Source organism: Podarcis melisellensis (assembly GCF_964234715.1).
Source record: "Podarcis melisellensis genome assembly, chromosome: 9".
Classification (NCBI taxonomy): domain Eukaryota; kingdom Metazoa; phylum Chordata; class Lepidosauria; order Squamata; family Lacertidae; genus Podarcis; species Podarcis melisellensis.
In genome coordinates this window covers 74377421-74402854 of record NC_138541.1, presented here as the reverse complement: position 1 = coordinate 74402854, position 25434 = coordinate 74377421, and the positions used below count along the sequence as shown (strand labels likewise).

The window sequence follows — 25434 nt, the reverse complement described above, 5'->3', positions numbered from 1 at the left end:
GTGCATTGCAATAATCCAATCTGGATGCAGCACGGAGTACTATGACCAAGACACCTCTGCCCAAAAAGGGCAGTAGCTGGTGAACCAGCTGTACCTGGAAATAGCCACTCCTAGCCACTGAGGCCACCAGGGCCTCAAGTGACCATGTTGGATCCAGGAGTATCCCAATAATAATAATAATAATAATTTATTATTTATACCCCGCCCATCTGGCTGGGCTTCCCCAGCCACTCTGGTTGGCTTCCAAAAAAATACTAAAACACTACAATACATCAAACATTAAAAGCTTCCCTAAACAGGGCTGCCATCAGATGCCTTCTAAAAGTCTAGTAGTTGTCGTTCTCTTTGACATCTGGTAGGAGGGCGTTCCCCAGGGAGGGCACCACTACCAAAAAGGCCCTCTGCCTGGTTCCCTGTAACTTGGCTTCTCGCAGTGAGGGAACTGCCAGAAGGCCCTCAGTGCTGGACCTCAGTGTCCGGGTAAAACGATGGGGGTGGAGACGCTCCTTTAGGTATACTGGACCGAGGCTGTTTAGGGCTTTAAAGGTCAGCACCAACACTTTGAATTGTGCTCGGAAACGTCCCCAAGCAACAAACCTGCTTCTTCCAGGGGAGTGTAACCCCATCTAGAACAGACTGTCTTCCTCCCTCCTGGACTTGAGAACTTGGAACATAAGTACATGTAAGAATACAGATACTTTGTTTTCACAATACATGTTGGAACGTCAATGCTTTCACACTCAGACTACCAACATTAGTGAGAGTTTAGACCAGACTTTCCCAACCTAGTGCCCTCCAGATGTTAGATTACAGTTCCCATCATCTCTAACCATTGGTCACACTGGTCTGGCTAATAGAAGTTGTCGTCTCTGGGCCAGAATGCCTATAGCACAATGACAATTACCAGCTGTGAGAATGAAGGGCAGTGAGATCCACATGAACTGCTCTTAACTCAATTCATAATACCTATGAAGTTCTAATGAGAAGTGAAGGGACTCTAGAAGGGTCCAGAATAGACGCGTCACTTAATTTTAAACCTATGAACATTCCCAAAGCAGCCACTATTTACGTTTATCCTGCAGTCTCAAATCTAATCAGCAAAACTGGTGTGAACAGGAAGAAAAAAACCCTTTGCACACAAGAGAACTCTAACTTCATTCATGAAGGCTGCTGACCCAGTTTCCATCTTCTCTACCTCAATGCCAAGCGGCTAGTTAAAGAGATTTTACACAGCCTTTTCAGCAGCCCACTTCCAGTTTGTAGGAATTGGGGTAATGGCCAAGTTTCGAAAAACATGCCCAACCCATCTCCTTCCTTCACCTGCAGGGATAGACTTAATGAACATGTTGGGGATGAATATGGCATTGAACTGGAATTAGAGGACCAGCTCATTCTTCCCCCATCAAAGCAGATGGCTTTTAGCCAGCCTTAAATAAAGAGGAAGAGTACTTCTAACTAAATGAACATTTATAACATACACATCTACCCCCTGCAATAACCCTGAAAAAACATCTATTCCCTGGAATATCCCTGGAAAATAAGTATTCAGGGTGGGAGACTTTCACCGCCAGGCAATGAACAGGAGTGATTTCATACAAGTATGAAATAGCCTGGGAGGAAAGACACTGGAGAATGTGACAGATCCTCTAAAGTTATCTCCTGCGAGGTAATCCTTGAGGTCTTCACCTGTGAAGTGTTACACCCCTCTCTTACACAGATCAGGGCAGGGTGTGGGTCTGTCACTCACTTGGCCCAGAGGATGAGCCAACAACAAACAGCACCAAGCATATGGCAAAGGACTGCAGGCTTATGCTCTGTCTGCCCAACCAGGAGAAGTCAACGGTGGGAAAGACAAAACTGAACTGCAGCCTCCTCTCAAAGCCTTGTTTCTTTCTAGTTGGGACACTGCCTCTCTCCATCTCTCTCTGTTGCTGGCTCCAGCAGGCAGGCCCAAGAAGGGAAAAATGCCAAACACTTTCCCCATGAATTGCTTCACAAATCACATCTAAGGTACGCTCACAAAAATGTAAAGTGTGAATAAGACAAATCTGTTTTTGAAAACATGCACATCCTAATATGTTTGGTATTCAGACAGCAGATTTGGGAAAACAATGATTTGATCAAGAGCAGTCTTTGTGTAGGGACTGCTATTTGTGGAAGGGCTGGCAACCTAGCAAAATTTGCTTCTCACAGAATAGGGAGAATAAGCTATTATCACCAATTTTCACCTCCTCCATCACTGTTCAGAGGGCTTCAACTGTTAAAAACTACGAGAGAAAATCAGAAGTCTGGAAACCTCTTCACAATTAAGCTTTATAATAAAATACAAGAGTGACTTCAATTCTTACTACAGCTGTAGCTTAATGCTTATTTGGCACATGAGTAAGCTCATTGTGATGCTATTCATTCTTCTCAAGCGTTAAATGACATGGGTGCCAATAAATTACTCACAGTATAGACATCTGGAGCACACAGGCCAAATGGTTTCACTTAAGATGTGAAGTTATACTAGATTTTAAAAGAGATACAGTAGATGTCCCACTACTTTGTCAATGGAGCATAAAAAATTGCTTATAGTAAGATAAATATTGTTACTGTTTATTAAATTTCATTTCTATCCAAAATCTTATTTTAGTATGAAGACTTTTCAAATCTCCTTTTTATTGAATTAGTTGGGACATATCAGCAGGCAACCAATATTTCCAAACTGCAGTGTGAATTTCAGTATTAGAATCTTTACCATTTCATCTGTTCTCTTAACCATGAACAGACAACTTCTTAATTTTGGGAAGTGGTGTTAGGGTTATTCTATGGGCACAACTCCAGGACCTAAAGCAATTCAATCCCTTCATGGTCACCCATGGTTTTTAATAAAAACTAGCAATAAAATCATCGCTGGTACAGTACTTAGTATTTATAACCAGGAGCTAGAACATTCACCAACTAAGTAATTTTCTTTAACATAATTTGTATATCCCTTAACTGTAAATAAAACTTCTAAACAGATTACAAAAAATATACAACATACAATAAAATAGTTAATAAAGGTCAAAATTAAAACAGGTTTTTTAAACTGCAAAAAAAGGTCTCTGAAAGATCCCCCCAAGAAGCAATGATCTTTTGCCTTCCAGAACATAAATATACAGCAACACACAAAGTTATATGAACTGCATGCAAAAACCCATTTCCCTATCTCCCGCAAATGAAATGAAGACAATTTTCTATTACACCCAGATCCAAAATTGATAAGGGCCACTAAGGGCCAGATAAAGTTTTGTAAACCGCTATGAGGTATTTTAAAATCAAGCGTTGTATGAAATAAATTAAGTTGTTTCAAACGACTGGACTCCTCCAAAGTTGGTTATTCCTATTCTACCCTAAACAACAAATAAAAAGGAGAAATATAGATATAGATGATTTAATACTCACTGTTATGTGATTGTAAATAAGCTGTGACCACCCAAAGAGGTCAGCTAGTCTGTAAAAGGCTGCCAATTTGCATCTCAACAGTTTCTCGCCCTTGTCATAAGCAATTGAATCTGAACCCCTGAGATCATTCACAGGGGTCACCATGCCAAGACCTGGGGAAAAGGAAAGACATGCCCAATATGGTTTACATCTCTTAATAACAATGTCTAAATGGTGTGGCCGTACTCTCATTCCAACAGGAGGCTAACACCATAGTCAAGCCAATTCACAATATGAAATCTGAATCCTTTCAGCTGATGCAAGGCACCACACCCGTTTAATGAGGAACTTCTCTTTTAAAACTGAAATCTACATCTATTCTCTTTCACTGAAGCATAACAAAACCATTCCAGCACTTACTACAACATCTCCTAATTTCCTAATCTTAATACAATAAATTCTTGAAACAAAATTAGAGCCAGTTCTCACTAAAAGAGTTGTTTCAAAACTGCACTGTTTACATTCAAATTTGGATTAGTCCACTCTTAGCTTTGAATTCACTCCCGAAATATCTGCTGGAACTCACTCATGTTAAGGGCAGCCATTCCACCGTGAGGTGCTGCTGGGTAGACATTTGGAACGTTTGTCGTCATGAAATCTGCAATCTGCTGTAAAGCCAGTAGACCTGTTGGGTTCTTTCCTTTCTTAAATTGTTCCTGGATCATCGATTCCAATTCTTCACAAAATGCCTAACAACAGAATACCATGTTAGACACCGAAATACTGGAGAACCTCAAGTAAATTGGATTCTCTTAATTCGTCCTTTCCACATCTCTTGTCATTAATGCTTCTCACAGACAGAAGCATCTCTCTAGGAATAATTATTGAGCCTGCTCCTGCTTTTTTGGTGCACTGTCTGAAAAAGGGACTTGAGGCAGAAGAGACAGACACACAAGTTCTTATCAACATTGTGCCCCATATACTACTGTTATTTAAACCCAGTAGCTTCATAGCAGCTTGACTGCATCCTGGGATCGGGTGCTCTCATGGCGAGAAGTGAGGTGTGTGATGTCTGGAAGAGGACTCTCCCTTTGTTTAGGGAATTGTTCCTCTAGATAGGCTCACCTTGTGTTTATTTCACTGTATTTTAAAGTGCTAAGCAAAGACTTTTTATTCTCTGAAGTTTTTCAACAGTTAACTATGATTCTTTTTAATGTTGTTGCCAGTTTTCATCCAAATTTTGAAATTTTGTTAGTTTCTTGTTGTATTGTATTATTATTGCTTAAGCAGCTATGAGAATATTTATATTGAAGGATGGCAGAAATATTTCAAAAATAAATAGTACATTTCATCGAGAAGCTTTAACCAACTTATTCAACTGAGAATTACTCTTACTGCAAGTTGGCAGCTCAACACAACTGAGGACTGCTTCACAAAGAGCAATTTTACTAAACTTGTGTACAACAAACGGCACAGATACAGCATTAAGAAGTAAAGTTTACATTTCGATTTGGCTGTATCTTTGTGCTACACAAACTTGTGGCTTTTGTTCTGTATCACCAGATGTAACCTGTCATTTTCTACATGGAAACTATATTGTACAAGAAAATAATTTTGTATAAAGCAGCCTAGAGTTGCTGAAATTCCTGATACCTTAATGACACCAGAGCTAAATGGTTTCACTCCCCCCCCCACCCCCACCCCGGTTTCAGTGGCAATATACTCAGAAAACATGGATGCTTGCTGGAATGAGACCATAGCTGGGATTTATTTATGTCATTCAGTAGATTTCTTAGTTGCCTGGGCAATACACAGCATAATTAAAAAATACAATGGAACTGTAAAATGCAAAAGGCTGTTATGATGCTTTCACCAACAGGAAGCCATTCCCAAAAACATTTCATCGTCCACTGTAATAAATCAGCCTGAACTTGATTGAAACTTGGGATCTGGAGGACTCCAAGGCAACAAAAGTACCTGCCACTGCAAAAAACAAATGAGGAGCTCCTGTGTGCCACAAACATACACAATGTTGCCTTAAGACACTTTGAATTCTGCCACACAACTTAATGCTGCCTTTTTGAGGAAATGTTTTAAAAACTGATTTTTTTTTGTTAGCTCTCTTCTAAAGTTATGCCTAAATATTTATCCTTACTGGGCTTTGAAGGATCATGGAGACTCTCTTCTTCTGTTCCATCATATTGAAATCCTGGCGTAGGTCAGGAGCCATGTTCCTCTCTCGCAAGTACTCTGGGTTATTTTCATCCACTCTATCAAAATACCTCTCTTTGTGAGGGGCTGCTGGAGGTGGTGAGGTTACCACCTCTGCTCTAGATTCACCATTCATAGCACCTTTTCAGTGGTTCTGTGGAATAAAAATCAATCAATCAAAAGTATTCCAATTAATAAAAGTTGTTGAGTAAGGAAGCAAAATCAGAACATAAGCATGATCACCGCAGATGGTGACAGCAGTCACAAAATTAAAAGATGCCTGCTTCTTGGGACAAAAGCAATGGCAAACCTAAACAGCATCTTAAAAGGCAGAGACATCACCTTGCCAACAAAGGTCCATATAGTTAAAGCTATGGTTTTCCCAGTAGTCTGTATGGAAGTGAGAGCTGGACCATAAAGAAGGCTGATCGCCGAAGAATTGATGCTTTTGAATTATGGTGCTGGAGGAGACTCTTGAGAGTCCCATGGACTGCAAGATCAAACCTCTCCATTCTGAAGGAAATCAGCCCTGAGTGCTCACTGGAAGGACAGATCCTGAAGCTGAGACTCCAATACTTTGGCTATCTCATGAGAAGAGAAGACTCCCTGGAAAAGACCCTGACGTTGGGAAAGATTGAGGGCACAAGGAGAAGGGGACGACAGAGGACGAGATGGCTGGATAGTGTTCTTGAAGCTACCAGCATGAGTTTGACCAAACTGCGGGAGGCAGTGGAAGACAGGAGTGCCTGGCGAGCTCTGGTCCATGGGGTCACGAAGAGTTGGACACGACTAAATGACTAAACAATAATACTGGTGTTAAATTGTTTTTACAGTTCAGAGCCCAGCTTCTGCTCTTGAATTCAGCAGGGCTTCTCTCCTTTCCCTCATTCTTAACTATCAAGTCACAGAGGACACAGCTGAATCTCTTTATTAACTTCATTAGACCTAGTGCCTATTCATCACTCTAAGTTTTGTGTTTCATATTTTTATGTTGTAACCCGCCCTGTGATGGTTGCCAGCCTTTGAACAAGTCAGGATTCAAAGCCAATTCAAACAGGGATTTAGGATACTACATTGCTCCAAGATTTCCTGGGCAATTCTTTTCATAACCGCTTATTAAGCCAATAGTATTGTTCAAATTGGGCAATTAACTTTTATGGGTTTTACAAGGTTCTAGACTTAGATGTCTAAGAGGCACAGAATAGCTGATCCTCCAGAGCAGGATATCCCAAACTTGGGTCTCCAGCTGTTTTTGGACTACAGCACCCATCATCCCTGACCACTGGTCCTCCTGCTAGCTTGGGATGATGGGAGTTAAGAGACCCAAGTTGGGAAACCCTGCTCCAGAGCATCAGAGATCCTGCTGGCTTCTACCAGGAGAAGGTTGAAAGTGTTTTCCTTTCAACCTTCTGCCTGGCAGATGCCAGAAGGACCGAAGATGGGGCTTTAAGATGCCATGGATTCAAATCCTACACAACACCATAAAACATTCTGGCTTACTTCCGGTGGTAGCTTCCAACCTGCTAGGGCAGATCTTGGTGTCTCCAGCACAGGTGGGCTATACACCTCCCACCAGTATTTCTTCAACCACCCCTCCCCATCAACTTCGGAGGTTCAGGACTGTGTCCTTAGAACACAGCCACAACAGATTACACACTATTATCAGAGTGCAGCAGTATCTGAACAGGGCTTAGAATATGGCTTCTACTTCAGTATTAGAGTAGTTCACAGTGATCAGTGTTATGTAAAACTATGTTGCTGTTACATTTCAAATGGTTTTTTTTTTTTTTTTTGGTTCTTGTATATATATTGGTGGGGGCGAGGGGTTGAACAATTTCTTTATTGTCTATCCTTATCATGCTTTCATTTCACTGTGTTCTTTCCATTTTGGACATTTGCAGCTAAATTGAAGGGGAAGCCGGCACCATAACAGGAAGCCAGCAGTCAATAAAAGAAATCAGTTTGTTAGCAGACTGTTCAAAGATCAGAACACGCTCAAATTTAATGAATGGGGTTGGCACCACTGGAGTGCTTTGCGGGGATTAATGCAGACAACCCAGTTCTCAAAGCTCTTATACTGGCAGGAACTGCAAGAAACAAACCATCAAAGAAATATACAGTGCAGTTGTTTAAAAGATGACATCTCTGTTTTAAATCTGGGACTCAGTTAATTACCAATCCTATTTAAGAGGGTCCTTGTAGATGAGGAAGCCACCATATTAAAATAAAGATGGCAATCCTTGCTTTCTTGGCAGAGAAGCCATAGGAAAATTAACATTGGAGGGTGTGAGAAATGAGGAATTATGAAAACTTCAGTAATAACAATATTTTCATTATTTGCATCCTGTCCATCTGACTGGATTGCCCTGGCCACTTGGACTGCCTTCCGATGTTTTCTAAAAGTCATGTAGTTTTTAATGTCTTGACATCTGATGAGAGGGTGTTCCACAGGGTGGGCACAACTGAAAAGGCTCTCTCCCTGGTTCCCCTGTAACTACACTTTTTGCAGTGGGGTAACCTCCAGAAGGCCCTGGGAGCTTGACCTCAGTGTCTAAATGATGGGGGCAGAGACACTCCTTCAGGTATACATGGCTGAGGCCCTTTAGGGTTTTGAAGGTCAACACCAACACTTTGAATTGTACTTGGAAATGTACTGGGAGCCAATGTAGATCTTTTAGGACCAGTGTCCCAGCAGCTGCTCCCAGTCACCAGTCCAGCAGCCGCATTTTGGGTTAGTTGTAGATGGTATCATCCACATACTGATGAACACCCAGCCCAAACCCCAATGATCTCTCCCAGTGGTTTCATAGATATTAAAAATCAAGGGGGAGACAACGGAGCCCTGAGGCACCCCACAAGTGAGCACCCAGGGGTCTGAACACTCATCTCACCCCACCACTTTCTGGACATGGTCCAGGAGGAAGGAGCAGAACCACTGTTTAACAGTGCCCCCAACTCCCAACCCTCTGAGAAGATCCAGAAGGATACTGTGGTCAATAGCTGATTAGAAAATGTAATTGGTCTCTCCTATCTGCCCACCCCACCCCACACTCTTTCAGAGAAACTCCCTAGCTTCCTGAATTTCCAAACCTTTGGAATGTAAGGTAATTAGCACAACCAATTTTAAAGCCTTACTGATCCTCATATTATTGGCTCATTCGTGTTTGCCAGAAATGAAGGAAGTAACACTTTCCAGAACAGAGAGGGGCCGTAACCATAGTGACCTTGGCAAGGGCTGCTGTGGACTGCTATCAATGGAGTTTACTCCCACATTAGTGTGCAAAGGGCTGCAGTGCTAAAAGGAATGTGGTGAGGAGTCAACACTTGTAGCCAGAAACGGCTGAAAGAACATTTTAGGATTGAGTCTCAAGTGAAGAAAATCTGGCTACATGACTGAATATCAAACCCAGATTATTTAAAAAAAACCAGATTTTTCCAAGACCTATTGGGAGAGCACTACAGTGCTTTAGGCTGAAAAACTACTTGACTTACTCCCAGGTAAGTAGATATAGGACTGCAGCTAAATTGGACTCCAAAGCCTATGGAAATACACAACAAAAGGACTGTTAATTCCTGCTTCTTAAAAAAACTTGCCATTCTTCTTTCACATTTGCAATGAATGACAGTGAATTAAAATAGATATGTTACTGGACAAAATCCATGCATTAAAAAACTGGAGTTTTAATAAAACTCTTTACCACTAGCCCTAAAAAAGTGAAAGAAAAAAAACCACTGAATCACAACTAATTTTTAAAATATGTTCACATATTCATTAAACTAGAAATATCTCAATTAATACATAACTTCATTAAATCGAATGAATGTATAGCTATAAAATACATTGGAGGACAACACAATACCCATATATACTAGAAATTGATGGTATAATGCTGGAGATTGTTACCCACTGAGTATTTCCTCAGCTGGTAAAAAAAAAGATAAAGGACCCCTGACAGTTAAGTCCAGTCACAAACGACTCTGGGGTTGTGGTGCTCATCTTGCTTTACAGGCCGAGGGAGCCGGCGTTTGTCCGCAGACAGTTTTTCTGGGTCATGTGGCCAGCATGACTAAGCTGCTTCTGGCGAAACCAGAGCAGCGCACGGAAACACCGTTTACCTCCCTGCCGGAGCGGCACCTATTTATCTGCTTGCACTTCTGGTGTGCTTTCGAACTGCTAGGTTGGCAGGAGCTGGGACTGAGCAATGGGAGCTCACCCCATCGCGGGGATTCGAATCACTGACCTTCTGATCGGCAAGCCCAAGAGGCTCAGTGGTTTAGACAACACCACCACCCGCATCCCTTCCTCAGCTGGTAGATGTGTCCTAACATAGTCCTAACATAGTCTTCTGGCAAATAAGTTTGGGCTTCATTAGCCAAATTATGGACGCTACATTTTTTATGAATCCCTGCTATTGTATTAATTGGTTATTTGATGGATTCAGATGTCTAATTAGAACATTGATTAGTACTTCTACCAATACAATTTGTTTTTCTAATGAAGTATTTCTGCCATCACTGCCAGGTGCCTCATTGCAATCCTGGATTTGCATCATGTCAGGGTGGGGGAAGAAGCAAAATAGAAGGCAGGTTTGAAAATGGTGGTTCTAAACAACAGCAGAGACATGAATAATGGAGAAAATGTAGTGATTTTAAACAATGGCAGAAATGTGAATAGAGTGAGCAGGGGGTGACACTGAGCGTGAAAGTGGGATTGTGCCTTCCCACAATCATGTATTTCACTCTTAGTACATTATGATGTCTTCAACATGAAATTCCAGATTCAATGAATTTAGAAATTATTTTATTAACAAGCAAACGTCCATACAAGCACAACATCCAGCAACTTCTCTAACTGAACATGCTAGCCGACAGGCCTGCTTAAGATTCACCTGAAAGACGCAATAAAGTACAGTATATGAGAATGAGGGGGTGCAGAAAGAAAGCTACAGAATAGAAAAGAGGCAGCGGCATAGAAATGAAGGCAACCTGTGAGCAAGGCAGAGTTGAAAAAAGGGGGAAGGAGGAGTGTAAGTGCAGAGTGCAGTCTCCACAACGGAATGTCTATGCACTTTTTTGTGCAGTAACATTTTTGTTGTTCATTTCTATACCACTTTATATTTTAACGAAAAATCTCAAAGCCATTTACAACACATTGAAACATCAAATAAAACAATCCAGAATAAAATTAATTCGAGATTCGAGAGTCAGATCCTTCTCTTAGTGACATTTTGCCTTCCCCGTATTTCTTTACCCACTTAATTTATAGAGCTGCCCCATAGAACTATTTTAGGTAGCCAATGTGGTGAAGCGGTTAAAGTGTCGGACTAGGACCTGGGAGATCAGGGTCCAAAATCCCACTAAGTCATGAAGCTCACTGAGTGGCCGTGGGCCAGGCACAGCCTCATAACCTATCTCACAGGGTCATTATAGGGATTAACTGAGGAGGGGAATGACTATGTACTCCTAGGAGAAAAAGGTGGGATATAAATGCATATAAACTCTTAAAGAAATGGATCTAAGCTATTCGGCTCACCTGCTTAAGAAAACTGGAGGGCCAGCCAGATGGAGATGTCAGTCGGCAATCTGGCATCCAGAGATCTCCACATGTTTACATGCATGCACATGTATGATTTGCAATAAAATAAGAAAAACCTCTTTTAAGAAAGCCTCTGAATTAAAGAGCATTTGCCCTTCTAAACCAACAGCGTAGATAAAATTTATGCCTTAAGGGAAAAGATCTTCAATTTCTGTAGCATTCTACTTAGGCGTTTTACTTTCAACAAGAGACTCTTTGAAACGCAGCCTCCCTGCGCCTTCAAGCCAAAAGCTCCACCCTGAATGAAGGCCAAGAAAATGATATATTTAAAAACTGACAAAGAAAGAGAAAAGATTAAGTTACAAGGCTTATGTTCTTTCCAGACATGGAACATGCATTTTAACACAATACAGATGTGTCAAAGCATTAAGTGTGTGCAGTAACATCTAGCCGAAGTTAAGGACAATTATAAAAGTGGAAATTTGAAAAGAACATGGAAAAGTTTCAAGAAAGCAGCCACTGCAATTTTCAAATGGTACTGTGATGCATATGAAGAGCTGTGTTAAAAAGATCAGAGTTGATAAGTGTATTTGGGGAGGGAGAAGGCTTTTAAACAACCAGTCTAACTTATACAATAATAAAATAATAAAATTCCTTCCAGTAGCACCTTAGAGACCAACTAAGTTTGTTACTGGTATGAGCTTTTGTGTGCATGCACACAAGGTACTCTCTAAGGTGCTACTGGAAGTAATTTTTTTATTTTGTTTCAACTATGGCAGACCAACACGGCTACCTACCTGTAACTTATGCAATAATAGTTTAAACCTGTTAAAGGAGATAGTAATGGAAGACACAGGCCATGTTTGGATAGCACACAAAGCACAGGTTCTCAGGTTCTCCCAACCCCTCCTCCTGCGCAGTAAGGAAGAGGAGTATGAATTAGGACTGCCATATGTCCAGTTTTTCCTGGACACTTCCTCTTTTTCAGGGGTAAATTTTCTGTCTGGGTAGATTTTTAGAATTTGGCAAAATGTTCAGAATTTTTGTTGCTGTTGTTGAAGTGTGAGAAAGGAGGGAAACATCAGGAATCCACACCAGCACCTTGCTGTTGTGGGTGGGCAGCACAGCTCCCACTAAGTCCCCTCCCAGTCTCACACGCGAGCAAGAAAGGTGGGCGGAGGGCAGGTGGAGAACAATGAAGAGCACCTCACGTTGACTCAGCCAGTTCCTTCCCTTCCCATAATTGGTTCTGCTGCTCTGCCAGTTGTGCCTCACACCTCAATTTACCCTCTCTTCCTACCATCTCTTCTCTCCCCACCCCACCCCCCAACTACTGTTAGGATGGAGGTGTGCAAGGCAGTTGGGTAGGAAGGAAAGGGGGGGTCATGGACACCATCTGATTCAAGTTAAAACGAGGAGCAAACAGCGCCCCTGAGCCTCAGGCAACGGAGGAGCAGCTGCCTGCTGCAAGACCGCATGCAGTCTTATGCAGAGGTGGCTACATGGTGCAAAAGTAACTGCTCCATTGTCTATTGTCTGGGCACTATAATAGTGCACTAAAGTGGCAGTGTAGAAGTGGCTGTCAAATTATCAGATGACTTGCAGCCTTTTTGAATAAGCTCTACTGTTTTTTAGCCTGGGGTGCGGTGAAAACAAATAGTTGTGGCCTCTTAAGCAATAAGCAGTTGTTCAACAAGATCTTATCTACAAAGTGCATCTGAAAGTGACACACCATGAGGTATTTGCTCATATTTCTACCAATATAGGAGTTTCATATAGGGTACCAATTGTTTGTATTATTTTATTGTTGAAAGTTAAGAACATTGCTATTAGCAATATATCACAGCTTCTATAGCCTACGTATAGTAGGGGCATTTAAAATGAGAGTAGTCATAGCAATCCATAGTTAAAAGTATAAGCCGGCAAATGTGTCCTTTGTTTTGCTCTTCAAAATATGACAACCCAAAATGCTTTCATGCTTTGTTAACTACAGCTTGCCATGCCACCCACACCTGCAACTAGTAACAAACACAGTTTAAACAAGCCAGCTTTAGAAATCATCATTAGCTAGTTTCAAATTAATCTGTTACTGTTCAGGTTTTGCAAAGTCACGTGTCAATGTGGTGTCAGGCCCTGCATGCTCTGGCAGGGGAATGAGGTGAAAGGAGGTTTTTAAGTTTTGCTATTGATAGTTCAAATTTTTAAAAAGCTGTGGACACAGGAGAAACAGAGCCTTTCACTCTATTGAACAGGAATACCCAACATGCTGCCCTTCAGATGTTGCTGGACAACACCTATCATACCTGGCCACAGAGCGGATGGGCGGTGTACAATAAATAAATAATTATTATTACTGGCCTCTGCTGGGGTGGAGGGGTGTTGCAGTCCAACGGAGGAAACACACTGGCTACCCTTCCTGTAGGATAATGCTCGCTCAGTTCTCTTAGCTATTAATTGAAGCAAGCAAGCATCCAAAGCTGAAAAACGAGGCTTCTTTCTAAGGACACCACACCCAGGGCCCTGCCTAAAGATTTTAATGAAGATTTAGATGAAGATTTCATTCCCCCACTGTACATGCTAACTACCAAAAGCCTGGTGCCCAAAAGCTAATAATGGTGCCAGTTTACTACATATAGGAAAGAATAATTGCACTAAGTTATTTTAGTTAATTATTGTAATCAAAGATGTTTTAAATATTACTATAGTTAAAAAGCAGACTACACATTAAAAAGAAAACACTTAAGAATGCTAATACAGGTTGGGTATAAACCACAAACTAACCCAGTTCAATTAGGAACAAAGAGATTTCCTTCACTAATCCAGGGGATAGCAAAGTTGATCTATGCTGATGTTACCAGCTAATAGCTTCTTTGTACGCTGAGCAGTCTCTCCACTCAGTTTCTGCATGTCAGCCACCTATGGTCAGGTAGTGGACCTGACCATAGGTCAGGTCTCTTACCTTCTGTAAGGCAGAATGCAGTATTTTGTATGAAATGTCTGAAAAATAGAGTAGTTATGTTATTCAGGGGCCCTTTTCTAAACGTCCCCCATTTTAGAGATATGACAGTTGGCTATTAATATCATTTGGCTATCTCCACATAGAAATAACTGCAGCCCTAGGATTCGTTTAGCTTCTGGCAATGCAATATCAACTGCCCAACACCAAAAGGAGCTCCTGTTCCTCTCCCTGGAAATAAACCCAATAAGCCATTTTCCAGCTTCACAACTGCAAGGTCCCTGCCTTCAGGTCCACAAGTTTCATTTGGGAGGTATGTGTGTCTGTGCAGAAAACTTACCAATTGAATTATATGGAATTCAAATTGCAATGCAATAAAACAGCAACAGAAAGACAATTAAAAACCTCACCACATATAGCACAGCACATTACAACTGATACAACAGGCAGAAAAACCAGTTCAAGTCTTTAAAGTGTCTATGTTTATGCAGCTAAACACCACTGCTTATAAGCAACCAGAAGGAACTTGAAGCCTCAGAGTCAAAGAACGAAGTATTGGGGGGCGGGGGGGGGGGAGAAACAGCCCCAAAGTAACTCAAAGACCAAAAATGTTCAGAGTCCGAGAAGTGAAGGAATCCTTAAAAGTGGGAAAGGGAGAAGATAAAAATATAAACTAGTACAGTACATGGAACAAGAGGACGAGTTCAGTACGTGCAGAGGTATGTGAGCACACAGTACAGACAAGCATCTCATTCTCTAGATGGAACACTTCCATTATTTTTAAAATGTCCTGGGGCACAGAAGCATTGCAAGCAGTCATCAGTGGACAAATAAAACAGTTAATGTTCTGGGCTTGGGGACAAGCGCAGTCACCCACTCCCCCACAAAATAAAGAGAGGTAAGAGATGCACCTGCAGAGAAGCCTCCAAAACGAAGCATGCCTCAGTGAGCACTGGATGCTGAGCAACTGTGGGAGGCGGGAAAGGGGGGGATGGAACAACTGAAGGGCCCGATCCCTACTTCCAAGGTTCAGGGGGGGGGGGTCCCACCACCGTTTCTAACATAGCATGCTACAATGCATCTAAAGCAGGCCCACCCATGCAGTGTTGCCACATTGACTTGGAGACCCCCGAGATCTGCAGGAGGACACAAATTCTTTTAGCGAACTGGGGGGGGGGGGAGAGCTGCAGCTGCTGCCGCTCGAGCCAGAAGTGCAGGGCCTGCTCTGCAGGCACTTAAGCAGCTTCCCAACCAGCAGGCCCAGTGGGGGCCCCAGCTCTGGCCCTGGGAAAACGGACGCGGGACACAACTGCGGAAAGTGGCAGGCCAGCCAGCCAGCCCCCTCCTCCTCCCCCTCTTCCTGCGGGGAGGCTTCCCCCCTCTCGCCAGCTGGAAGAAATCCCCACCCCCCACGGCAAAGTATTCAATCTGCTGCTGGGGGGGGGGGGACCTGACACAAAAAAGAGGGGGTTGGGCAGGGGGGCCGCGCGACGGAAAAGGCGGGCTACAAACATAACGGCAAGAACGGCGCCCTAGAGCATCTGCCGCCGCCAGAAGGGCTTCGCTCGTCTACAGCCCCGTCTCGGGGGGGGGGGGTGTTCGCTGCAGAAGAGAGGCCGCTCCACCCCCTGCATTGGACGCGACCCGAGCCTGCGGGGCTCCCTCAGCGCACCGGGGGGGGCAGAGATCCCCACAGACACCGAGCATTTCTCGGCGGGGAGGGAGGGGTGGGAGGAGTCACCTGTCGAGCAGCGGAGCGGGGCGCCCCCCCCCACCCCGAAGGAGCCGACGCCGGAGAAGGCGCCCCCCCTCGACTCGCTCCGGCCGGGGGGGGCGGCAGCTCCCTCCCTCCCTCTCTGTGGGGCCGCCCCCCCCCTCCCGAGCCCCAGGGGAGGCGAGGACGCGGCGAAGGCGGCGGGCTCTTCTTTACCTCCCTCCCCTGAAGACGAGGAAGCGGCCGCAGCCCCGGACGGATCCGCCACAGACGCGCCTTTCTCAGCCGAACCGACCCCAGACGCCTCCCCTGCCCGCCCGCCCTCTCTCCGCCGCGCCAGGGTGCGGCTTTGAAGGGTCCGCAGGCCAATAAGCGCGGCAATCATTGGAGCGCGCCCGCGTCCCCAGCAAGCCGCCTGCCGATTGGCCGGTCCTGCGGGGGAAAGGCCCCGCCCACCCGCCTTCTGGGACCGTAGACTTATAAAGGAAGACTAGGGAGTCCGCGCTCTGCTGCGGAGATGCGCCGGGTCCTTTCGGGGGCCATTTCCTAGAGCAGGAGGCGACAAAGGGAAGAACCCGGGATTCTTAATCCGGTGCAGCAGCTTCTCGCCCACGCATTCAGGCGAAATGTTGACGTGAAGGCGGAATTATTATTTTTTAAAGAAACGAACTACCTCCTTAAACGTTGTTTTTTCAAAGTAATACCCAGCAATTAAAGTGCAAGCACAGGCGGTGGGTGGGTAACACTCTGCAGCCTAATGCAGTGCCGTGGAAGCTGTGTCTAAAAAGGGATTTTACAAAGCTAAACACAAAAACAATAAAGGAGGCATACTAACAGAAAAGAAAGGCATCGTATTCCCTATGCAGTGGAAGTTAGTAGTAGCAGCAGAATTTATTACCCTCTTACAGATAGGTAGCCGTGTTGGTCTGCCATAGTCAAAACAAAAAAATTTCCTTCCAGTAGCACCTTAAAGACCAACTAAGTCAGTTCTTGGTATGAGCTTTCGTGTGCATGCACACTTCTTCAGATACACAGTATGAGCTTTCGTGTGCATGCACACTTCTTCAGATACAACAACATCTGGCGCAACATCTGGGGGTTAGGGTTAGGTTAGGGTTAGGGGGCACAAATCCACGGGTTAGGGGCGCAAATTACTTGCCTTGCCCCGGGTGCTGACAACCCATGCTACGCCACTGGATCTTTGGCATTTGCCAAAAGCTGTGTAATGAAGGTGTCAGATGACACCTATGGGGAGTGAGTTCCACAGTTTAGGGGCTGCCGCAGAGGAGGCACAAACCCAAGCCACCGCCACCGCCCCATTGAATTTATGAGTGCAGAGGAACTACCAGGAGGTCCCTGGCTATTGATCTTAACACCCAAGAAGGTCTGTAAGGGAGGCGGTGGACTTTCGGGTATGTGGGGCTTGAGTCATTCAGGGCTTTAAACATCAACGTGAGCACCTTGAATTGGGCCTAGAAACAAACTGGCAACCAGTGCAGCTGTTTAAAACAGGAGTTATATGATATCTGTATGAAGCCCCACGGGACGCAGGTGGCACTGTGGCCTAAACCACAGAGCCTAGGACTCGCCAATCAGAAGGTCGGTGGTTCGAATCCCTGCGACGGGGTGAGCGCCCGTTGCTCAGTCCCTGCTCCTGCCAACCTAGCAGTTTGAAAGCACCTCAAAGTGCAAGTAGATAAATAGGAACCACTCTGGCGGGAATGTAAACGGCATTTCCGTGTGCTGCTCTGGTTTGCCAGAAGTGGCTTAATAATGCTGGCCACATGACCCGGAAGCTGTACGCTGGCTCCCTCGGCCTGTAAAGCGAGATGAGCGCCGCAACCCCAGAGTCGTCCATGACTGGACCTAACGGTCAGGGGTCCCTTTACCTTTATATGAAGGCCCAGCCACTAATCTGGCCGGTACATTTTGGAACAATTGAAGTTCCTGAGTTGTCTTCAAGGACAGCCCCAAGATGTGGGTAGTACAAAGAACCAAAGAAAAAATAGCAATTGTCATAATGAGCAGAACATTTTAGGGAGAACAAAGGATGCTATGCTGGCTGAGTAGCAGGAACTACCAAATCTAGCCAGAATTGCAGTTTGTTAGCTCACTCACAACACATTAGTCATTGTTTTAGTGTTTTTTAAAGTGTTTAAAGTGATTTCTTTCTTGCCAATTCAAAAGATCAGTGGATGGTGAGTATACATTGTCTTGATTATTACCCAATGGAAATGGACAGGGTCTTAAAGGATACAAGGAACCAGCGGCTTCCGACAAATTTTTCACAGCATCTGTCCGGCATTCTGGACTGAGAATGGAAGTCATGACATCTGCAGTGGAATCCACTACTGTCCACAGTGTCTCAAGAACATGGACTGTTGGAAACTGTCCCAGGGAGCCACTGAGGTGGCTGCCATTGGGGCAGTGGGTGGCAAAGACACCACACATAAGGAGGAGGTTGCTGGTTTTGTTTTAAAAGCACCTGACATGCAGTTTTTGAACAGGGAAACTAATATTTAACACTGTAATATACCTATACGTAATCCATTTGTCTTGGATATTGGTTCTCTAGAATATCTCAACTATTTCCACATGACTTCAAACATCAAGCCAACACTTCCTTTTCATTGTAAACTAATGCTAATACTTCTCCTTTCCTGTTTGGTCTATTCCTTTTGAATAGGTTATATGTCTATTACCACATTCCAGTCATGAGTTTCATGCCACCAGGTTTCTGTTATGCCTATTATATCATGTTTGACATCCTGCATTAAGAGCTCAAGTTCATCTTGTTTATTTCCTATGCTCTGTGCACTAATATAGAGGCAACTGTAACCATAAGCCATTCCCTCCAGCTGCTTCAATATTGGGTTTTTTATTGCATATTAGCAGGTTCCTGTAGCACCACCCCGGTTTCCTGTCCATCAATGAAGTTATTATTCCCAGTACTTGGTGTCCCCATCCTCTGAAATATTGTCTCCCTCATCCTGAGGATTCAGTTTAAAGCTCTCCTAACCATGATGTCATATGTTTGACAGGTGACTTGCTCCACCCACCTGTCCTATTTGTCCTGCCAAAGGTCCTTCATCCTTTGCCTATTGTGGGGTGGGTGGGAGGCTTGGTGAGATCTAAGGGGATAGGGGATCTAAGGGGATAGGGGAGTTGGCAAGCTGTAAGGGGTGGGGATGGCAAGGAATAAGCTAGGAGTGGGTGGCTTTTCTGGGACATAGGCAGTTTGTGAGCAAAGTGAGTGGGAACAGCAGCCACTGGTGCTACAATTAATATGCTGGTCTTTAAAGATGCCACAAGGTTCTATACCCAGTGCTTAGGTAGCTGTGCTCCCTTGGGTTGAAGATTTCCAAAGACTTCCTTCAAAAAGGAAAAAAAATGTGTTTCCTGAATATTTTATATAGGAATAGCATACAACAGTATTTTCTTTATACCTGAACAGGATTAAATTAAAATTTGGTGCATATGTGGTCTGTGTACACATAACTACTATCTATGTTAAGTAACTCATGCTTGTTATATATGGCCATGACTTGAACCATTTCTTCAGTCTGATGTACTGATTTGGTTATAAGCATCTTTGAAGCATTTGCATTCAGCACTTGGTGCAGAAAGTCTCCCTTACCTTGATACGACACAACTTCCACAGAAATGCCTTGCCTTCAAGACATACATGGCACACATGCCTCTTGCATAGCAAAATTCTAATGAATGCATTGTGAAATATGTAGTATAGCACTGTTGACTTAATATTGAACAAAATAATTATACAGGAACATCACAGATGTATCAATACAAATCACAGATTGAGAAATCTTTATATAAACCCTGTTCAGTAGAGTTCTTCTTTCATAAGAGCCATAGTTTGTTGGTATAGTTCTTACAATATAAAAATAATGAAATACAGGACATTAAAAACCCTTATTTTTCACATTAATTTGCATGTTAAAAACAAGTTGCCATTCTATTTATTCATTGGGTTAATACTTATGGTTAATCATATGGTCAACACATTTCTTTAACTTAACTATTTGGTGATAATATCAAAAAGTGCATATACGTCAATATTCCTGGTAGATTTTTCCAAAATTACAATTTGGCATCAGCTGAATTTTCACACGGTTACCCTTGCACAGAGGTGCTTTGTAACTAATTAAGCAGAACAAAATACAACAATATTGTGTGATGCGTGTAAGAGTGAGAGAGACTGGTGCTTACTTTGATAATTATTATGAGGGTCTAGAGGCCTAGGGGGTCCAAATGCCCTTAAAATATCACAATTGTGACAAAGCAAAAGTGACAAAGCACATTCATGTATGGTTTGTATTATGGTGCAGTTTTGTGTTATTTACAGCTAAATTATAAACTATTTTAAAACTTTGTCAAGCACCAGTGATGAGTCAAAAATCAGCCAGGAAAACACATAGCAAGAAGCCATTAGTGCTTTGCTTCTAGACATGTCTCTTAGTAGCTCTGTTAGTTGTCCATATGACCCATTCAAGTTAGGTGTCTTCAGCCCTCTTCTGAAATTGGTCCAGACTCTTTATGAAAAGCACAGGGGGAGGGGGGAGGGGATATCAGTCTATAACCATTCATTAATTAGGAAGGTCAACAGTTGTGTCCTAGGATTCCATAACTGTGCTTGGTGTTAGAGCGAGAGTGTATTAGGTAGGTCTGTCACCTGGGTCCAGAACAGCCGTAAGGAAATTTGAGGACCAGATTACGGTGGCTGGGCAAGACATGGCTGCCGTAGTGCTCAACCAGACTTCCAAGGCTTAGAAACACAACATCTGCCTCCAGGTAAAACTTTGAGTCCTGTTGCGGAAGTAAAATGGACATTTGAAGTCACTGACCACCGCAGGAACATTCCATGACAATACAACAGACATACAACTCAGAGCAACTCTGACATACTGCAAAACATAACTAATTGGCTACACTCCATAATGTTCGCAAGCCTAATTCTGGTTAATGTTCAGATCAGAATACTGCATTTCCTCCCTTCAAACATAAAAAAGGTAAAGGACCCCTTAAAGTTAAGTCCAGTCGCAGACAACTCTGGGGTTGCGGCGCTCATCTTGCTTTACAGGTCAAGGAAGCTGGAGTTTGTCCGCAGACAGTTTTTCCAGGTCATGTGACCAGCATGACTAAGCTGCTTCTGGTGCAATGGAACACCGAAACCAAAGCAGTGCATGGAAACGCCGTTTAACTTCCCACCAGAGCAGTACCTATTTATCTACTTGCACTTTTTGGCATGCTTTTGAACTGCTAGGTTGGCAGGAGCTGGGACTGAGCAACAGGACGCGGAGATTCGAACCACCGACCTTCTGTCGGTGAATCTTGAAGCCCAAGATTCAAACTGCCAACCACCTGATCAGTAAGCCCAAGAGGTCAGTGGTTTAGACCACAACGCCACCCACGTCCCTTTCCCTTCAAACATACGAAGACCTAAATCTGAAAAATCAGATGAGGCCCTTCTACATCTCCTTATGCAGTGGTACCTCGGTTTTCGAGCGCCTTGGAAGTCAAACATTTCGGTTTTCGAACACTGAAAACCCGGAAGTAACTGCTTCGGTTTTTTAACACTTTTGGGAAGCCAAACGTGCCACATGGCTTCCATTTTGAGTTTTTTTGGATGTAAATGCTTCCAGAAATGCATGCTTCAGTTTTCAAACGTTTCAGAAGTCCAACGGTCTTCCAGAATGGATTACGTTTGAAAACCAAGGTACCACTGTAATCCAAACTCTGTGGAGGAAGATTAGTTTAGAAGCACAGTGAATAATATTTTAATCAAACACATAAAACAGAAGGGAATAGTTGCAAACCATGTTTTTACCCACCTGTTGAAAGATTCTGTAGTTTCTCACTTTCCCAATAGATTCATCCCATACAACCAATACCTTAAAGGAGGTGGAAAAAATCAAGATAAACACCTTACAACACCAACCATGTCCCAAACATCTTCCCAGTTGGTATATTGCGAACAAAATTATTACAATTTGGTTTATTACCTTGCCAGGATTTGTGGATGAATTCCTAATACAGAATAATCCACTTTTCGGGTGTCCTGTGGGGTTTTCTGATCTGAACATCCTAAAATTGTAGGAAAATACTGAATTGTTACTTTTTCGAAACAACAAAAACAAGCTTCAATATGGCTATTACAACAAACCTGCCAAATGAATTTTCAGCAACAGCACTCATTTTCAGAACAGGTTAAAGATTTGCATAGCCACTCAGAACACGGATATTTGAGGAAACCACAACATGCCCATTATGGAAAACAGATACATACTGCACATCAATGAGAGCAACCTAATCTAGTCATAAGTTGCCACAGGATCCCATCTTCAAAGCTCTCGGCACCCAATAATCAATACTACAATAGTACATATCAGTACGTATTAAGTGCCCAGAATTCTGGTTTTCAGCCCTTTGCCAGCAGCTATTTCCCCTCAGTTTTCCATCCCTTTTTCTGACTGATTTTTGCAGCAAGCACTAGGAAATATCAACATACCACAATGGCTTGCAATAAATGTATTTTACCTTTCAACTTCAAGGGATTCAGAGGTGTTCACATATACTGAATTAGGCAGCTCAACCTGTATGAAAAAAAAGGGTTGTCAAGCCAAAAGAATAAAAAGAGTACAATAGGTAAATGCCTATCAAAAGCAACTTTATGATCACACGTGACCACACCCATCTGTGGATGAAGCCCAAATCACACACATAGGGAAGCATATGTGATATCAGGGCAACATTATGGGAGTTGAATTATGAGTTGGCTGGCACTTCATCAACGCAAGTTTTTATTACTATATGTCTTCAATGCCAAATTACAGGAAATGCAGAATGCTGCCCCAAAATAATAAAAGGCAGATGCCACAGTACCAACAATTCTGTAACTTGACTTAAAAAGGTAAAGGTACCCCTGCCCGTACGGGCCAGTCCTGCCAGACTCTAGGGTTGTGCGCTCATCTCACTCTAAAGGCCGGGAGCCAGCGCTGTCCGCAGACACTTCCGGGTCACGTGGCCAGCGTGACAAGCTGCATCTGGCGAGCCAGCGCAGCACACAGAACGCCGTTTACCTTCCCGCTAGTAAGTGGTCCCTATTTATCTACTTGCACCCAGAGGTGCTTTCGAACTGCTAGGTTGGCAGGCGCTGGGACCGAGCGACGGGAGCGCACCCTGCCGCGGGGATTCGAACTGCCAACCTTTCGATCGGCAAGTCCTAGGCGCTGAGGCTTTTACCCACAGCGCCACCTGCGTCCCTTGACTCAATAAAAGCCTGGCAGAGTGCCCTCTTTGTGCCAGGCTTGCGAGAGGGTGAGTTGCCACCAAGCATGGACTTGGTGCTGCTGCTGCCAAACTCTGTCCCTCCTCCGTGTCTCTTAGGACTGTAATCACCACGAGACTTTGTCTGCAGCCACTTACGGAATCAACATCCTGCATACATCTACCAAATGCTTGGCCTTCCCCCCACCCCACTTGAGTTGGCTTATCGTGTGGCAAAGGTTCAGAACCGGATTTGCTTGGCATTGGTAGGATCTATTGTCCAGGGTTCGTAAGGGTGGGCTCCCTGCTTACCTTCTGGAGCTAGATCTTTAAGGGGCTTGAGGCTGTGGACTGAGAGACGGCTAGCCAGCCGTACCCTTCAGGTCAACGGTGGCGGTCATAAGCCATTTGCCACTACTTACACTTGCAATTACTTTCTTGTCCTAATCTGCTACTTGCTGCAAGTACAAGCCCACATTTTCAAACACTATGGACTGCATACTTGAATACTGTGACACACTTTACAACATTCCTACTGCATCGATTTTCCAGATGTTTCTGGACTACACCTCCCATCATCCTTGACCACTAGCTATCCTGGCTGGGGCTGGTGAGAGTCGGGTGTCCAACAACTTTAGACTGTAAACTGCCCTGTGATCTTCAGATGAAGGGTGGCATATGAATTTGATAAATAATAATAATAAATAATACCACTGCAATTTTTTGATGCAAAGGTAATGTCACGGTGAGCTGCATGTGAATTTAGTGTATACTCCTACTTTACAAGTGCTTTTGCTGTAGCCACTCAGTAACATATGAAGCCGTTCTGCTTGTTTAAAGATCATTAGATGATTTGCCCATCAATTCCAAATACAAGGTATATCAGGGTTCTGGTACCAGCCAACAGGATAGGACTGTATAAAGCAGAGCAATCTTACGGAATGAGCTGCCTTACCTTTTCATAGTCACCATCGGACTCTTCTCCAGATAAGTCTGATTTTGAAGGCAATAGTGGATTCTCAAATGAGGCAACTCGGAAACTTTGTCCGTCTGGAGAAGATCTTCTAGGAGAAGCAGAGTCTAAACTGAAATTAGAAAGGAAGTATTACATCGTTAACAGATTACGTAAGGAGATTCACGTATGCCCAGTGCTTCATATGAACTGAGCCTGGGATAGATCTACTGAGTCTTCATAACTGAAGCATATGAATTGAATAATGCAATGCAAGCAATAAATACACACGTAACACTTGTGGCTGCACACAGCAGACAAAAATTGGCAAAAGCAGACAAGTCGCTTTGCTCACCATTGTTGATCTTCCATTGAGAAACTCCCAGTAAAACTTCCAAGGGACCCTAGAATGCCTGGGAACAATGTCTGAAAGCTAACTATCTAAAGCCATTCCAGATGTTTAATTAGCATTAAAGGTAAAGGGACCCCTGACCATTAGGTCCAGTCGTGGCCGACTCTGGGGTTGCGGCGCTCATCTCGCTTTACTGGCCGAGGGAGCCGCAGACAGTTTTTCTGGGTCATGTGGCCAGCATGACTAAGCTGCTTCTGGCAAAACCAGAGCAGTGCACGGAAACACCATTTACCTTCCCGCCAGAGTGGTACCTATTTATCGACTAGCACTTTGACGTGCTTTTGAACTGCTAGGTTGGCAGGAGCTGGGACCAAGCAACGGGAGCTCACCCCGTCGTGGGGATTCAAACCGCCGACCTTCCGATCGGCAAGCCCTAGGCTCAGTGGTTTAGAGTTTAGACCACAGCGCCACCCGCATCCCATTAATTAGGATTAGGGGACCACAAATACAGTCACCAATCAATCAGGAATCGAATTCAGGCAACCAAGACAGGGGTTTAGTCAGCAGCCTGGAAAAACTGCAGTATTTTGCCATTTGTTAGAATCTGTGAAGCAGCAGCAGCAGCAAGCAGGGGCTTAAAAAAATTATGTTCTTCTGCCACCTCTGACGTTACATCAACAGAAAAAATAGTAAGAAAAAAATTTCACGAATGTTTTCCCTTTGTGTTGTGTTTTTAAATTTTGCATTCCTGGGACAACTTAGTTTTTTAATCCATTCCACCCACCACCACCACTAAAATCTGAGGTTATAATGGGCTTTTAAAAGGTTTTTTTTTTCTATTCACACGTTTATCTATAAGCAGACTGTGAGCATTATTTGTAGGTTGGTAACTCAGCAAATTGTTTGCAAGACTGCTCTGGCAGCTTTCCATTCCAAGGCAAGGATTTGGGGGAATGGCAAATGAATTACTACCACATAATTGAATTAACATCAGAATCTCCAACATGATCAATACACA

The 25434-nt window shown here is 43.6% G+C and overlaps 2 protein-coding genes across 9 annotated transcripts in view; both read right to left on the bottom strand.

Annotated features, from left to right (window-relative positions):
• The window catches only part of ADD1 (adducin 1), a 47878-nt gene extending 31693 nt beyond the window's left edge, over positions 1-16185 (bottom strand). For 3 of the 5 annotated variants that reach the window (XM_081925596.1, XM_081925595.1, XM_081925597.1), the window contains exons 1-4: positions 16042-16184; positions 5564-5773; positions 3995-4157; positions 3430-3581 (exon numbers count right to left, since the gene is read on the bottom strand). In XM_081925596.1, coding sequence (XP_081781722.1) covers positions 3430-3581; positions 3995-4157; positions 5564-5755 — 507 coding nt within the window. In that variant the 5' untranslated portion in view covers positions 5756-5773; positions 16042-16184. Of the gene's footprint in view, positions 1-3429; positions 3582-3994; positions 4158-5563; positions 5774-16041 lie in introns of all 5 variants that reach the window. The other 2 variants (XM_081925594.1, XM_081925598.1) reach the window with 1 other exon arrangement.
• Positions 16186-19568: 3383 nt separating this feature from the next.
• The window catches only part of SH3BP2 (SH3 domain binding protein 2), a 31111-nt gene continuing 25245 nt past the window's right edge, over positions 19569-25434 (bottom strand). For all 4 annotated transcript variants that reach the window (XM_081925644.1, XM_081925643.1, XM_081925642.1 and 1 more), the window contains 5 exons: positions 24068-24197; positions 22384-22439; positions 21849-21930; positions 21678-21737; positions 19569-20652 (listed from right to left, as the gene is read on the bottom strand). In XM_081925644.1, the coding sequence (XP_081781770.1) occupies positions 20515-20652; positions 21678-21737; positions 21849-21930; positions 22384-22439; positions 24068-24197 (466 nt within the window). In that variant the 3' untranslated portion in view covers positions 19569-20514. The remainder of the gene's footprint in view (positions 20653-21677; positions 21738-21848; positions 21931-22383; positions 22440-24067; positions 24198-25434) is intronic.